At 40.4% G+C, this 17,438-nt stretch overlaps 1 protein-coding gene across 2 annotated transcripts in view; it reads left to right on the top strand.

The window, feature by feature from the left end:
* Positions 1 to 660: 660 nt before the first annotated feature.
* The window catches only part of CXXC4 (CXXC finger protein 4), a 55,657-nt gene continuing 38,879 nt past the window's right edge, over positions 661 to 17,438 (top strand). Inside the window, exons 1-2 of one of the 2 annotated variants that reach the window (XM_087724173.1) lie at positions 661 to 1,443; positions 4,080 to 5,511. In XM_087724173.1, coding sequence (XP_087580299.1) covers positions 4,384 to 5,511 — 1,128 coding nt within the window. In that variant the 5' untranslated portion in view covers positions 661 to 1,443; positions 4,080 to 4,383. Of the gene's footprint in view, positions 1,444 to 4,079; positions 7,301 to 17,438 lie in introns of those variants that run through there. The other variant, XM_087724172.1, reaches the window with a different exon arrangement.

Below are 17,438 nucleotides of genomic sequence, written 5' to 3'. Positions count from 1 at the left end.
CGGCAGCGACAAAACCAGCAGGCGAAACAAAAAACCCTTTCGCGTTTAAGGTCGCGCTTTGCCTTCTCTCCGGGTGCCAGGTGCCGCGGGAGTCTAAAAACACGCCTTTGGCACAAAGCGCCCGCCGGGGAAATCTCCTTTTCCTTGCTAGCTTTCCCTTCCTTTTCCCGCGCCTGGAATTCGGGGATTGTGGAGAGCTTTTCGGAAGAAGGCTCAGGGGGGAAGGAGACTCCGCGCTCCGACCTCTCCTGGTTTGTTGAAGAGGCGCCGCTTCTCCTTCCCGGAGGCCCCCAGCAAATAGTTGCGCGGGGAGCGAGGCGAAGAGGGCGCTCGCAGAAAGCATCCTTTGGCGGAGCAACAAGGGCCTCCCCGCTCCCTGGGGTCGGGGGGGTTCTCGCCTCTCTCCCGCCCAAGTCTTCCCTCGGCAGCCACCCACAGCACACCCTTTCTCCTCCCCCTCTTCCCCTCCCCGCCCCGGCTTCCCTTGCGCTCTCTGCACGCACGCACGGAGGGAAGTGAATGGGGAATCAAGAGGCTGGAGTGCGCGGCAAGTGGCTGCTCCTTACAAATGAGCCTCCAGGCAGCTTTATCTCCCCACCCTCTCCTGGCCGAAAGAGGAGGGGCAGCCAAATGTGGCCGCTCGCTGCGTCGGAGGGGAGGAGAAGAGAGGAGGGGGAGGGGATTTGTGGTGGGGAAAGAAGAGCAGTGGCCCGTGCGCGCCTCTTGTTCCCGGTGTGATTTGCAGCCAATCATCAGTAGGTGTCCACATCCCCGCATCCTCCTCACCTCCTCGGCGCTGCGGAGCCTTCTCACTCCTCGCAACCCCCCCTCCCCCTTCCCCTCCGCCTCCTCGCTTCCTTCCCCTCCTCCTGCAACCACACACACGCAGGCACGCACAAACAGCGAGGGGGAGAGCGAGTCCCCCCGGCTGCCACCCTCCCTCCATCGCACACAGCGACAGGAGAGACGGACGGAGCGCAGCGCGCAGGGAGAGACCACCGAGCACCGCCGCCGCCGCCGCCGCCAAGCGCTCTCACACATTCACGCGCGCACACACACATACACACACACATTCAGTGCCTGCTCTTCCCTCTCCCCCCCTCCCTTCCCCCCTCCTTTCTCTGCTACCAGAAAAAAAGAGGCACTTACAGGTATTTGCTTAGTGGATCGGAGTCCTTATTTCTTTCCCACCAAGCCTCCCCACCCCCCCCACCCCCAATCCGCATCACCGCCGCCCTGTACAGTTTGTTTACAAGTATCAAAGTTGTAATTTGAGGAGCGGCCAAAGAAAGACACCTCGGGATATTTTTCTTTTCTGTGGTTTTTTTTTTTTACCCTCTCCTTTGTGTTAGGGAGTGATGTGCAACTAAATAAAGACCAAACAGGCGGGTTAAACGTCTGCAAATCCAAGCCCCCAGTTCCCCCCCAAAAATACAGAGACTGGTAAGTGATTGTTTTTGGTTCTTTCTTCCTTCCTTCCTTTCTCTCTTTTCCCTTCCCCCCCTTCATGCGCGCTCTTTCGCTCCCTCTCTTTTCCGCCTCTTGGACCGCTGGGATTGTTAAAGTAGATGAATGCTAAGCTTCAGCAATAAAAGGCGCTGCTCTATTAATTTATTAATTAATCTGCACCAGCCCCTCCTCCTGAATGTTAAATATGACCTTTGATCTCTGTCTGTAGCAGAACAGAAATGCAGTATTGAACATGAATAGTCACATTGATTTAAACTGAGAAAATCGTGGATTCGGAGCTGCTTTTAATTTTCTTTTTAATCTGGCTATAGTTTTAATATTGAAAAAAAAATCAATAGCTGCGCTTTAGACTACTCTCGCCCTCTAGAGATAACATCGATTAAACAATAATGACATGGTTGGTGGCACCATTATATCCCCCCTCGTTTCTGGTAGCCATAAACCTTGCAATATTTGGTGGTGGCAGGGTAGGGGTGGGCTGCTGTGTGAGGGAGAGAAAAGGTTGGAATGGTAGGAAAGAGTGTTTGTGAAAGCAAAGCCACTTTAAGGCTATGAAAAATTGGACATCAACGTACAGTCTCCATAGCCTCCCCCTCTTTGCATTCAATATTAGAACCTTTTACCAATCTAGCACTTTATCCTTAACCAACAAAGCAACTTCTATTAAATAGCTGCTAGTTTCCTTTAAAATAGTAGGTTTTTTTAAGCGTGGTTTTATTATGCGTGGTGACCTGTTTGTGTGTGGGAATAGTAGGATTTGCCACCAAATCCCTCCAGGAAGCAACACCCCCCCCTTTATTTTTCCTGCTGTGAAAATGCAAAGGTGGCTGTGTTCTCATTAAAGGCTTTTAGCATTCAAGGGTGCAGACTGACCTCCTAGTCTAACAAGACTGAGGTGCGTTTACCTTACCTTTCCTTCCCTCTTGATTAGTTTCCCCAACCTTAGGTTTTTAGTAAGGTTCAGCTAGATGACTGTGTGCTTTTGTAGCTGGTAGGCTGGGCTAGAAATAGTTCATTGGTCTAATTATGCTAGTAATTAGTATAATTGATAAGTACTTTTCACCTGTAGGAATGGTGTGACAACTGTTTTAGGCCCTCCAGACTGTCTCTGCATTTAATTTACAATACTGCAAAAATATCCTGTTTTTTATACAAACATATCTACAGTATATTTTTAAAAATTGGATTTATGTATTTTATATATTTTATATAGATGTAAAATCATATATATACATACATACATACATACATACATACACACAAACATACTATATATAGTATTAAACTGGGTTAATGCTTATTTTACTTTCTAAGTATTGCAACTTGGTCTGATCTGCGAACTCAAATCCTCCCAACAATTATTTTAAGTATGACTTGGGAGTGATAAACTCTGTATCTTCCACTGAACAGGTAACGTTCAGCCTTCAAAAACCTTAAGAACAGCACTTCCAGTCTCTATGAGGTGGCATATGCATATTTTGAAATGAACATAAACCTGTGTTCCATGCTTAACTTGACTGATAAATTAACCCATAAATTACTCAAAACAGTTGGGTTCACACAACCCACAAGGCCATAATTTTTCTAAAATCAGGGTTAAAGCTAACAAAACTTTTCTGACCCTGTTTATGTGTCATAAACATACAAAGTTATTTGTTATGTACATCCACAGGTATGGACCTGTGCAGAGAACAGAGTGCCTTGTCGTCTGCAGCCTTCCTGACGAGATTAAACCTGCTTAGAACAGATCAGGGTTTCGTGGCAAGGCAAAGAGATTGGCCCCTGAGAAATTGTTTCCTTATCTATTCTCTGCTGCCCCCCCCCTTTTTTTTACTCTGGCGCTTAATTCCTGGCTCAGAAGGGCATCCTTCACCAAGAGCCCTGCCTTTGAGACGTCTCTTGAGCCAATTCTGCTGAGATCCAGACCCCAAAGGACAAAGTGGCAGCTAACAAATCTCTCCAGCTTCCAATATATCAGGATCTGTGCAGCTATACCCAAGTGGGGAGGAGGAGGGTAAGGCTCCGAGGGGTACAGAGGAGCCTTGCCATACTTCGTTATTTTTAAACCCTGGAGAATACTCTCCCCCTCCCTTTCTGTAGTCTATTTGATAATTTCCTCCTCCTCCTCCTCTCTCTCCAGCAATCCGGCTTGTTCCCACCTTCCCTAAGGTTCAGAAGATGCCCTCCGGTTAGAGGATTTGGAGCCTTCTCGCTAACCCATCATTTGCATGTGTTTAGCCCTCCAATTGCCCTTTCTCCCTTGGCATTTGTCGGCCCTTCCCCTCCCTTCCCCCGCTATTCTCAGCTATTAAAAGCGGGCGAGAGAGGGTAGCCCGCCCGCGGAGGGAGGAGGGGGGAGGAGGCTGCGGTGGCTGGATCTTGTCTTTATTGATTGTTATGCAAATGAGTTGCAATGACTGATGTACGCCTCTTCTCTGCGTGTCTTGTGGATCTGTGTTTTTTTTTTAACCGAACCAAAACAAAAGCACACAAACGCAGCGGGTTCCCCCCGCCCTCTCCCCAGCCTTCCTCCTCCTCCTCCCACCACCCTCCCCCTCCCCCTTTGGCGTAGTAGACCTTTTTTCCGAAATGACTCTCTTTATTTCCAGTGGCGACGGTGCCCGGGCTTGAGAATGCCAAGGAAGAGCCGGCTGCTTGAGACTTCGCCGTCTGGAGAGATGCCCCCGCAAGAGGATTAGAGGATACCGCTTCCCCCCTTTCCCTCCCCCCCCTCCCTTCGACCCCCCCGGCCACCCAGCTCCCGCCTCCGCCCCCCCGACGGCTCCAGTGGCCCTCCTCCCGGCCCTGCCCTTCCCTCCCCTGGCCCTCCCCGGACCCCCCTTCCTCTCCTCCTCCTCCTCCTCCTTCCCTCCCACCCTGCTGCCCCAAGCCCACCCGCACCCCTTGGGCACCATGAACACCAACGTGTGCGTGGAGACGGGGCCCAACCCGGAGGCGCCGGGACTGCCCAAGGAGAACCACCTGCCCGACGGCGCCCTCAACAGCCTTGTGGATTACAACTCGGAGATGGAGCGCTACCGCTCCTTCGCCACCTTCTACAAGACCAACGGCGGGGCCTTCCCGCAGGCGGCCAAGATCGCGCGCATCACCACCCCCATCTTCCCCACGGCTGCTGCTGCCGCCGCCGCCCGCATCGGCATGTCCCCCTGGAACTGCGACACGGCCACGGCGGCCGCCGCCACCGCCATGCTGTGGGGCAGCGGCGCGGGAGGCGCGGGCGCGGGCGTCGGCGGGCCTAACCCGGCGGTCGCCGCGGCGGGCGGCGTGGCCCGGAAAGCAGCTGCCGTCGCCGCCGCCTCGTCGGTCGCCGCGCCGCCGCCGGCTTCCTCGCCCGCCTCTTCCCTGCACGCCGCCGGCAGGAGCGGCGGCGGGAGTTTGCACCACCGGAATGAGTCTCAGCGCCTCGGCAAGCCTGGCTGCGCGCCAGCCGAGCAGCCCACGTTGCAAATGGCCAATAATAATTTCCTCTCCACCTTAGCCCCGGAACACTGCAGACCTTTGGCTGGGGACTGCATGAACAAGCTCAAATGCGGCGCCGCCGAAGCAGAGATAATGAATCTCCCCGAGCGCGTGGGGACTTTTTCCGCTATCCCGGCTTTAGGGGGCATCTCATTACCTCCCGGGGTCATCGTCATGACAGCCCTGCACTCCCCCGCAGCAGCCTCGGCAGCCGTCACAGACAGCGCGTTTCAAATTGCCAATCTGGCAGACTGCCCGCAGAGCCATTCCTCCGCCTCTTCGTCGTCCTCCTCCTTGGGAGCCGCCGGAGGAGGAGGGGGAGGAGGCGGGGGCGGCGGTGGTGGAGGAGGAGGGGGCGGCAGCGGCGGCGCGGGAGGAGGAGGAGGGGGCGGCGGCAACCCAGCCAAGAAGAAGAGGAAAAGGTGTGGGGTCTGCGTCCCCTGCAAGAGGCTCATCAACTGTGGAGTCTGCAGCAGTTGCAGGAACCGCAAAACGGGACACCAGATCTGCAAATTTAGGAAATGTGAAGAGCTAAAGAAAAAACCTGGCACTTCGCTAGAGGTCAGAGGAGATGATTTCTTTCTTCCCAGCCTCCCGCCGTCCCTCGTGAACCCCCTTCCCCCACCTCTTCAGTGCTTCTTGTCTAGTTTCAAGATGCAGCATCCCTTTTCCGAAGCCTCCTTCAGGTTGTGAGGGGGAGGGGAAGAGCCCCTCTCCTCGCCCCCCCACTTGGTTGTCTCTCCGTAGTACTGTGCACAAAGCATAAGCCACACGTCCTCAGCCTGGGGGGTGGTTGGGTGGGGTTGGATTGGACTGCTCTGTCTGGACCCGGTTTTGGAGGAAGGGGAATGAGGAGGCCGGTCCTCTGCAATAAAATCCCTGGCCGGGGCCTTGGGGCGGTTTTCTTTTTGGCGGGGCAGGGAGGGGGGCTTTTTCGACAGGCAGGAATACCCGGAAAGTTTGTCTAAATGGGATTTGGAAAGGAAAAAAAAAATGCCACAAGATCGCTCAATTCCCGAGGGGATTCCCCCCCCCCCCTTTTGTAATCATTACACGAAGATTTCTTCTACTTTTTTTTAAAAATACACATTCCCAAGTTGTATATTACAAGTAAATTGATTGGAATCTATGGTCTATATTTTTATCTGTTACTTCAAGGTGTGTTGTTTGGTGACATGTAAACTTTTTACTTAATGTGAAAGTAATGGTGAAGGGCATTTTTTTTTAAAGAAAGTCCAAACTCTTTAGTAGTCATGAAACTTTTTAAGTTCTAAAATAACTTTGGCAAGTATAGTGGATCCTTTCCTTCCTTATTTGCTGTGTAGATTTTGCTTTTGTTTGAAAATTAGAAGAGTTTACTTTTCTAAAGCTGATTCCACATCTTAAAATGGTCCTACATTCATCTAAAATGAATAACTAGATAATTTTGGGGTTCGGTTTTTTTTTTGATAATTTATTACAAGAAAACAATTGGTCGTGAAGAAGTTAGCCAAGCATACCAAAAGTAATACTTTGGATCATGATACATCCTTACCAAAAATAGCCCTTTGTAGTATATTTTGCAATCTGATAAAGAATATGAGTATTTGTGCTTGAAATGTATATGCATTTATTTTTAAAAACTCAGAATTGACAATGTATCATAGACCAGAAAAGGTATTCAAGTTTAGTAGACTTTTAAAAAGTAAAAGGGATATTCTGGATTTTCAGTTCGTGTATTTAGTTTAGCAGTCAAAGAAGAGAAACATGTAAAATGATTTATAGCATTATTTTTAGATGGAAGAAAAGAGAGGAAATACTTGTAATGATTTAAACCTTGTGATTATTAAAACTATAGTATTACCAGGTAGATGAACCTATCAGATGAGTGTGTTTGATTTGAGAAATAAAGTTCTTTATGGAACTTTAAGATGTAAGCTGAAATTAGCAACTCAGAGTTGCACCTGTCATGAACAGGAGTTAACTTGTACAGGGATTTTTTTTAAAATTTGTGTTAATGTTACTACTAAGTTTACAATTTCATTTAGAAAAAAATAGGGAGGGAAAGGAAAGCACTTGAGTGATACTAATTTTTTCTTCTTCCCTTGCAAAATTGAACTATCCTTTTGGAAAGTTTAATAACTTATTCCGCATATATTTTCCATAGCTGCTTATTGTGCATATATGATAATACAATATCACATTGATGCAACAGTCTCTACAGACTATATTTCAGCTGGTAAAAACAGTTGTATATAAATGTACCTGTTATTTTTGGTTGCAAACACTCCTGTTTATTTCATAGAACGTTACCAAGAATGTATATTGTGATTTTTACAATAAACAGTAAATTCTGAATTTGAACACTAAACCATAACTAAAAATGATAACTTTTTTCTGTTCCTGGGTGCATTAAGTGTACTCTCCTGCACAATTTTCCAATACTCCTCCTTAAAAACCAATCTTGATTTTGCTAACTAGTTACAAACAAGGAAAGACTGCAGTTCTCAGCATGTTTACCAGGGATAGATTTCTTAAAAATACTTAAGATATACTTGAAAACTAATTGGATAAGATAAAACTGACTGCCCTGTTCAGTCTTAACAAAACACTATCTTGTGTTGCTCTAAACAGATATGCCACCTTTGCACAGAAGTAAATTACACTAGAACTGTTTTCATGACTGCACTGCTAACTAGCCAAGCATATTTTACATTAGCTGCTTGCATAGACCAAGGCTATATGGTTAGTTTATAGTTCAGTTTATTATACAAATCCAGACAATGAGATTAAGTCATTAAACCATAACTTAATTTACTGTGGGTTAGTGTCTTATGCAAAGTGTTTACTTTCCAGCAAGTTAGTGCCAGATTTCAACCTTAGCAGTTAACTTGATAATTTCTGAGCAAATGGCATGTTTCTAAGCTTGTATTTGCTGAGATCTTAAAATTCAGGAGAGAAGAAAATATTTACCAAAGAAAACTTCCTTCATCAACTTCTTGCAAATATTGTCCTTCTGTCCATTTAAGGGAAAACTAGCATTAGCAGGAAGTCTGTAGAAATTCTCAGTCATCCAGGTCATGGTTGTCCCAAAGATGCTTTTTCAGCAGGCAACTGGACTTTCATTCAAGAAGTGAAACATCTTCAAAAGAAAAAAAAAGTCGAGTTGCCTCCTGAAAACGCACCTTTGGGATAGCATTGGCAGGCAAAATCTGAAGAAACATTTGAACCTTCTCATAGTTCTCTGCATGTGTGCCTTTGATTTGGCTGAGATGCTGTGTTAGCCTTAGATCATCTCTTTCCCTCCTCCACTGCAGCCTATAGATTGATGGAGTTGATTAGTTTTTGTCTGATGCGATATAGCTCCTATATCCTTAAGAACTTTGGATTGATTTCAAAGTTCATTTTCATCAGTGCATCTGTTTTTTGCAAAGCATCCTAACATATACAACCCTGTTTGAAACAAATACTAAAATCCTGTTGACTTCCACTCTGCTTCTCAAAAAGTAAGTTAGACTCGTAGCTGTAAAGTGCAATGATTAAATAGTTTTTGATAATGAACATACAGACACTGCCCTGACAATAAAGGGGTAAAGGGGTGGGAAAGAAATATATGTAAGAGAAAAGAGCATTCATGAATGACTCTAAGCACATTTTTCCTGATAAAGAAGTGCTGCATCTTTAAACATTTCCTGGGGGAGGGGGGGGAGAGGTGTATGAGATAATTGCACCACAGTTGTGGCCAGCAAAATACATATCACTACATTTGAAAACATCCTCACTTTAGTTACTTGTTTCTTTGTTATATACAAGTACCTGTGCAGGTATAGGTAATTCATGTAATGTAGCATCACAAAATAGCAACTTCAGGTTTAGCATACATTAATGTGCAGTTTTGGAGGTTCAACCAAATTGTTGAGCTAGTTATAGACAGTCTATAGCTAGCTCAACATCTTGTGTGAACCTCCAAAACTGAATCTGTTAAGTCAGCTGTAATTTAGTTAAATGTGGGGAACTATGTTGCAGAAAGACAAATCTTGAGCTGCAGTTTTCCAATTTTGAAAAACAGATCTCTGCAGATTTCAATCTATTTCAGTCTAAATAATGGCAGTCATTTTCAAGTTAGAAAGAAGTCCAAATTTAGCCATTGTCTGTTGAAATTAGGGTTTTCAACCTATTGTTTCTTTTCTTTTTCTACCCATTTTTATTGAGCAGTAAAGACAGAGCACAATTGTCCAGGGCACATAAAGAACTATACATCCAATGTTAAAGCAATAAATTGGAAGCATGTCGAAGATTGGAAGAGCATGTGTGACTGAACTGATGCTTCCCTTGTTTCAGACAGGAAGAGAAAGTTGGAGTGACTTGGTGTCTCTGTCCACAGCTAGCCTGGTAACAAGTCATCATAGCCTAGAGGGGCTCCTGATTTGAACAAATTCAGAACCAGAACCTGTTCTCTTCCTGTTCACAAATATGAACATTTTCTTAAAAAATAGTAAAAGCAATTCTTATTCTGGGTAGTCCTTTACTTAACAACAGTTCATTTAGAGACTCTTTGAAGTTACAACGGCACTGAAAAAAATGGATTATATGACACTTTTTCACACAACCATTGCAGCATCCCCATGGTCATGTGATCAAAATTGACTCAAAATATGGCAACCAACTCACATTGATGATGGTTGTAGTGCCCCAGGGTCAAGTAATCACCTTTTGCAACCTTATAACAAGCAAAGTCAATGGGAAAACCAGATTCATTTAACAACCATGTTACTAACTTAACAACTGCAATGATTCACTTAACTGTTTATAAGAAAAGTTTATAAAATGGGGAAAAATTCACTTAAAAACCGTCTCATTTACTAACATAAATTTTGGGCTCAATTGGAGTTGTAAGTTGAGAACTACTTGTAGTCACAAGCCAACAAAAATCAGATACTTGATGTCTCAATTTGAATTTGAATGAAATGTTGCTTGCATCCTAGCTTTTTTTTAAAAAAGAACACTGCTTTTTTCTTATGTGAAGCTCACCCAAAGAACATTTTGATCACAGTTTTTTTTCCATAAAAAGACATTCTATAACAATATAACAATATAAAAAGTCCATGCATGCGAGGAATAGTAATAAATATACAAACTAAAGATTGATGTCACACACAGCTCTATGTATTCACACCCATCCACAGCATTCATTTAGATTTATGGTAGGTTTAAAAAAGCATAATCATTATTTATCCAGGGAGAGTACTTATTTTTTCCCCATTAGTGTACATTAATATAATTCCTTCTGTAAATTATAGACTATGGGGCATGGCTCACTATCGCCTCTTTCATGAAGTGAAAAACCAAAGGGGATTTTGCATAAGGACATAACATCCATCTTCATGCTTTTTGCTTCCCAAACCCATTCCTATGGAGCAGAGTCAGGCAATCTGGGCTTGGTTTTAAATATTTCAAAACTGATCTCTGGAACTAAACACTCTTCCTGTTGAGCTACTATATTAAATATAGCTTAACTGTCCTACTCTTTAGTTTCCATTTCATTGGACCTCATTACTGTTATTAAGGCCTTCACCATGACCAAATAGTTATATACTACAATTTATTTTTTTGTTCTCATACTGAGGAGAAGTTTCATGTTATCTTCCAGATACCTTCCAGTGATCCATTGGTACTTAGCTTTCAAGTCTGAATAGAAATTCCTGGGTATTGTGTGTGTGTTGAAATAATGTTAGTAGTTATAAATTATCCTTAAAACTTTCACACTTGAAGGCTGATGACTAAAATTCAGCTTACTAAGAAATGGAAGCAGCCATAGAATTTTTCCTTAAGAAAAGGACATCAAAAGAGGTTGGCAATGGACTGTTTTTCCTTGGAAAAATAATGTTGACAATGTGAGGCCACTGAGCTGTGTGGATAGTGATTAGTTATAAAGAGACATTTTCAACTTTTGGTTTTCTGTAATTGTAGATTACATTGTTCCATGATACTCTGCTATATAGGGAGATAGTTTTATGAATAATGCACTAGTAATGTGATTAAAATAGCTACTGGAAAGTCAGCAGAAAAAAACTGATGTGCTCTCTGGCTCCTGTTCTATTGGATACCAAGAAAAATAATCAACCATCATACTCAAATTAATTTTTTATCTCATATTGTATTACATACAGCCATATAATTGTTAAGTTATTAACCTATACCCATAACCTTATGATTCACCTTACCATAACTTGTTCAAATCGATAAAATGCTTTATTGGGGGAAAGTGTATTTCTGTCATTTTTGGGATCTGATTCATTCCGGAAAGGGAGGGGTTTGTGTTTTTATTATTGAAGATTAATAAGTGCCATAAAATTTGCTTTTATTGTTACTATTATTATTTATCAGTCACAAAGCAAAACTGTGTTTTCTGTTGTGCATTTTAGTTACAAATTTTATTGTAACTTGAGGTAAATGGTTTTTCTTAACAATGTGCTCATTTTTCACCAGTATACATTATACATTATAACAATACATGGCTGCTTAAATCAGAGGTAGATGGAATTATTTCAGATTTTACTAAATGTGTGCACATCTTCCACTTCAGTAGATATTCTTTTTTAAAAAGTGTGATTTATTCACCCTAAACTTTGAACTTCACCCAAATCTTTACTCAGATGTTATGGAGCCATGAGAATGCATTTATAGGTTTCAATGTTCTGAAGTGTGGGGAGAATTGAAGATTTCTGAGGGAGGCAGCTGGCAATATCAGACCAAATAGATTAAGTGACAGGAAAAATGGGCCTTTAAATTTTAACATCTTTAGAGAACTTGGTATCCATTTAAAGAGTCTCCATTCCAGATACTTTTTAACCTCAACAATGCAATGTTTATTGTTTAATTATCTACATAAATTATACTAAAAGTTTAAAATGATTAAAGCAGTTTTACCATAAAACCATTCTATATTTAGCCTTTTCTAATACATCTACAGAGCATCAACCTCAGGAGAGCTAATAAAAAGAGTGTAATAGTTAAAACCAAGCCCCAAATCTCCATACCTAAGGCACCTTTACCCATTTCAGGTAAATGCCATTGTTTGATAACAAACACAGAGAAAGAAAGGGTAAACACAAAAAGTTTGTAGTGAAGAGCCACGTAATCAAACTTCTTAAAAAGCCTATGGAGATTCTCAATCATCCAAGTCATAGTTGTCCATGTTTTTTTCAAAAGGCAACTGGACTGTTTCTCCTTGAGGAAGAAGACATTTTGCTTCTCATCCAAGAAGCTTCAACAGTTGTGACTGTATTGTGGGGGGATGGTAGGATAGGTTCTGACAGAATGGTGGTGAGGGAAATAGAAGGACTGTATCTTTTTGCAGAAATTTCTTAAAAAGAATTTTTCAACATGGGAGTTATGGCCCTCGCATCAGATTTCTCTACTGTGAAATAGAACAATCCATTAGATAATCTGACCCCCAAATCAGCTAAGTTAGCCCTGGTGGTTAGAGTTGGGCATAGAAATGCAATAGAAACGGATACAGAGGTAAATAATGCCAGATGATATGACTGCCCACCCCAAACAACACCTGAGCAGCTACATTTGGCTCTCGTTGAATCATCTTCGAAAGCTATACTGTGAAGAGCATGTTATAATATTTCAGTTTATGCATGATACTCTTAAATAAAACCAGAGAAACAATAGACTGCATACTGATGCATGTGGTACATATATGTTAATTATATGGGTATGATCACAGCTATACAAGAGATAATATATCAGAAGGTTTCCCAAATAAATGTCATTGGAATATAAAAATAATTCAACAACATCATTGTTTTCTTCTATTTTCAGTTTCTTTTGTCGAAGCACAATCAGGATTATGCTAAAAATAATTTCAGACTTCTTTTTTCATCCCTAGGAATAAATATGCAATTGACTATTAAAACTCGTGGGACTGAATGGTAGTATTTATACCTAATAATAAAAATCAATAAATCGATTCAACAGATAAGATCCTGAAAAGTTAATAGTGCATAACAATTTTTGCTAGCTTTACTACTTGTCTAATGGCACATATCTTAGAATCATTTGTAATGTATAAATATCCTGAAAAAAGTAGGCCCAACTTATGTATTGCAATATTGAAATGAAATAATTTCTTAGCATCTCATGAAACATCATGTCTCTGCATTAAAATATAGATAGCTGAACTGCTCCAAATTACCAACATTTACTTGAAAATACATGATAAATCTGCCATAGGTGACATAATTTAATTTCATAAAAGATGCTGATAAACTTGAAATTTAGATTTCTAAATTTAAAATGTCTGTCTACGTAGTCTGCTTCTTTGTCAGTCATCTCTTGATACTTAGATAGTTAAACCAATAATTAAATGGTCATGGCAACAGTTGTTGAAAGGGAAAGTAAATGGCAGAGATGTAGAGTAGAAAATTTTATGATTACTTTCAAAAAGAATAACATCAGATCATCCTGTCCAAATGCCTCAGGAGCCAACATCAATGATGATAACATGTAATGTGTCAAGCTATATAAAATATTGTATAAAATAACATCAAAACTGGCTGTTTGAAAAAGGACATCTTAATGAGCCATGCAGATAAATATTATTATTAATTATTAGGCACAATCTGTTCTTGCATTTTCCCCATGATACAGTGATCATGTTAACATATCCTGTTAATACCCACAGTTTAGTTATCTCTCTATATAACTAATAGTAAGATTAGCTTCAGATGAATCTGCTAGTTTTATAGCAACTTTGTGAATTATGTTCACTGACTGTCTTGGGGTGGGGGAAGGGAGGATATTAAAAATTTCATACAATTTTAAAGTTTCATTCCAGGTTACTGTAAAACTGACATGTATTGTTTTTTTTTAAATATTCAAGTTTAGTTTTCCACGCAAATGGTGGACATTTTAAGAATGTCTTGTGAATTCCAGTAAAATTTGCTAACATATTTTCCAGAGGGGACTGACTGTTGGCGTAATCCCAGGCAATTAGTTGTGGCTATATGGAACTGAATGTAAAATGTGTAGTTTTTAATCTAGCTGATTTTGTACACCCATTGCATATATGTTATGGAGCCTGCCATTAAGTAGGTTTATAACAAAATAAACTTTATTGAATTCAGTCATGCATGCTGTCAGGGAAATATGTATAACATCACAATGTGGGGATGAGCTTGTTTTGATTGTTAGGAGTAAATTTCTTAGCTTCATGTGATATTTTTAGGATCCTGCAGAAAGTGGATTAATGTTAGGAAACAGCCTTTTGCCTTTCATATGTAAGAAGTAAATAAGATATTGTGGGTCTAAGTTGGTATTCCACTAGTGGATATATCCTTCCCATTCACAGAAGATTTGTTTCGAGTGCTAAAAGAGCATGGTATAAGAAAATAACCTGAGATATAGATGGCTGTTACTGGGATTATTTGAATCTTTAGAATGCATATACAGCGTGTATCTTCCTTATGGATCAAGTACAACTTCCAAAATATCATGATGTCCAAGTTGAGAAGTTTCCTTCCAGGTTGTGTAAGAATTGTAAATACCATTAGCATAGTTTATTTTTTCACTGACTTCTTTGGATTTGGTCAATGGTATCCTTAAGAGTACTTTGACTAGAAAAACCAAGATGTACATGTTGAACTAAAACCTGTTTCATATGCCCCCATGAGTGACTTAAGCTAATTCATTTATTTATTTGAGTCAATCCTGTTTTCTTCAATTGGACATAAGTACGGTACTTATTATGAATCTTGTATTATGAATCTTTGAAGTATAATAACCAAATTTCATTTAAGTGTGGCAGAACTCCCTAGCTCTGTTTTTATTCATTAAGCCCTTTAGGCTGCCCTCTGTTTTATAGGTATAATTCCTACTGATATGTTTATGGGATATTAGACCAGGATGAAGCTTACAGCTCAAGGAGTACAAATATTCATTGAACTTCATTTCCCTATTGCATTAAAAAGACTTCTATAAGAGAAGATAACTTGATTTAGCAGTATTCAGAGTTTATTGACTTGTCCAAAAATCAATGGACAAAAAAAGAGCTATGCCCTACCTGTCATATAATGACACAAGAAGTCTTTCATAGTCTTAATAAATTTACGTGTCTTATAACAGAGGTTATAGAGGTCAGAGTTGTGAATAGGACTAATATATCTATATTCAAAAGATCTTCATGACCACTAAATATTGTAGTGAGTTGGAGTTTTCCCTTTTTGCTCCCATCTGTGGGCCATGTTCATGTTTGCAGTCCAGATTTGATATTAGTCAGAAAAAGGACCAAGGTAGGAAATGAAACTTTCTTCTAGTTAATTATTCATTAGATCGCTACCTAAATGTATACTCTATAAATTCTAATCTGGCCTTGAAATTGAAAAGGTTGATTATAGGCTGAACTTTATAGAAAAGTATATTAACTTATGTATCACCTATGTAACATAAATCTAATATGAAAATGAGTAGGCTTTTCAAAAAAAATCATGTAGGGAGATAAAAGGTGAATGTCCATTCATTTATCTTAGTTCCCATGACTGCTGTATACCTAACAAAAATTATGCATGTTTAGTAGCATTCACACATGATATGACATCTAATCCAATTGTATAACATCATAGGAGGTCCTATAATAAACAATAATTCATAGTTGGCTTTTAAAAAAAGTTAATATGCCTCTATTGTTTCCAATGCAATTACAATTCAAGGTGATTTACCCTACAAATTATTAGAATGAAATAATTAAACAATAGTTAAAAGAATGTAAAATATTCATTTGAGAGTGGTATAAAGACTATTCAGATTTGAAATGCTATAGGAAATAGCATTCTAAAGTATGAGGCCCACAACATAATGTTCACTTAAGATCTGCTTCTACCACATTGTCTAGTTGACATAAGAACTGCCATAAAGAGTTCTCTGTTCTCTCATACCTCTCTTCCCCATAAGAAATATTTCCACAAACCATAGAGTAAGGCAGAGAAAGTATCCTTTAAGAATGTAAACTTTCATAAATGTGATTAATAGGATTAATAGTCTTAAACAATCTACTGTCTTGCTAATATATGTGGTTTTTAGCTCTTAAGAATTCCAATTCAAACTGGAATTGACAAAGCCAGTACTTGTAGGGAATTCTGGTAGTCAGATATGTATGGAGGTCACCAAGTTGAAAAATAATAAATTTTAAATACTCATGCAACTATTAAGAATTTTGTAAATAGTTCTCCAGCTATTATGTAGATCTGGGGCCTTTTGTACTTAACTTGCACTTAGTATCTATTTGTACTCATCCAGATATAAAGCAAAATTTTACATAAGTAGTTTGTCTTCAGATTCAGAACATCAGCAGCAACAAAACAAAATTTAAAAATTGTTTGTCTTGACTGTTTGTGCAGAAGATGTATCACTTGCTCATTGTATAAATTCATTGCCAGTATAACTTTATAGGATTTTAGATACATCTGGGGCATTTTGGAAGTTATTGCATACCCAACAACTTTTGGTGCAAATTACTCATTGGATCATTTTAAGAGTCTGGGGGTCTGTAGTCTGTACTCAGGCATTTGAATCTGGGTTAAATTTCTAATAGAGATATTCTGGTAGACCTCAGCTTTTACCTTCCAACTTTGTATGTCAGCAGAAACATCTTCAGAAGGATTATAAACCCTGTTGTTTGAATGAGGATATGGACTCTTATGAAGTTGAGGTAAATGCAGCATTCCTAATTTTGGAGAAGTGTAAACATGCTAGATGAATGTAGTTACAATTCCCTGTAAACTGCAGTTCAGAATGAGGTTGGGGGTGATGGTGAATGGGGTTGTACATCCTTTGCATGTACATTTGTATCTAGAGGGCATCAATCTATTCTCCAAAGAAGTAGGAAAAGAAGCAATGGGTGGAAACTAATCAAGGAGAGCTCTAACCTAGAAATAAGGGGAAATCTTTTGAAAATTAGAACATTCAATCAACTTGCCTTTAGAAGTTATGGATGTTTCAGAATTGGAGGTTTTTAGGAAGAGATTGGACAGCCATTTGTCTGAAATGACATAGGGTGTCCTGCTTGAACAGGGGATTGGACTAGAAGACCTGCAAATTCCATTCCAAATCTGTTATTCTATTCTACATTTGAAGGTAAATAAAAAGTCCTTTAATACATATAGTCCTTGACTTACAACAGTTCATTTAGTGACTGTTTGAAGTTACAACAGCACTAAAAGAAGTGACTTATGATCATGTTTCATACTTACTGGTTACATGATCAAAATTTAGCCAATTGACAACTTACTCCTTATGACAGTTGCAGTGTTCTAGGTCATGTCATCACCTTTTACAACCTTATCAGCAAAGTCAATAGGGAGGGTAGATTCACTTAACAACCATATTACTGACTTAACAACTGCAGTGTTTTGCTTAACAAATGTGTCAAGAAAGGTGAAATAGTGCAAAACTTACTTAACAAATGACTTGTTTAACAACAGAAATTTTGGACTCGATTGTGG

Source organism: Thamnophis sirtalis, unplaced genomic scaffold (genome assembly GCF_051295495.1).
Source record: "Thamnophis sirtalis isolate CommonGarterSnake01/CBP01778 unplaced genomic scaffold, rThaSir2_p1.2 scaffold_10, whole genome shotgun sequence".
NCBI lineage: Eukaryota > Metazoa > Chordata > Lepidosauria > Squamata > Natricidae > Thamnophis > Thamnophis sirtalis.
The sequence above is the reverse complement of the archived record's forward strand: the minus strand, read 5'-3'. Positions and strand labels throughout refer to the sequence as shown.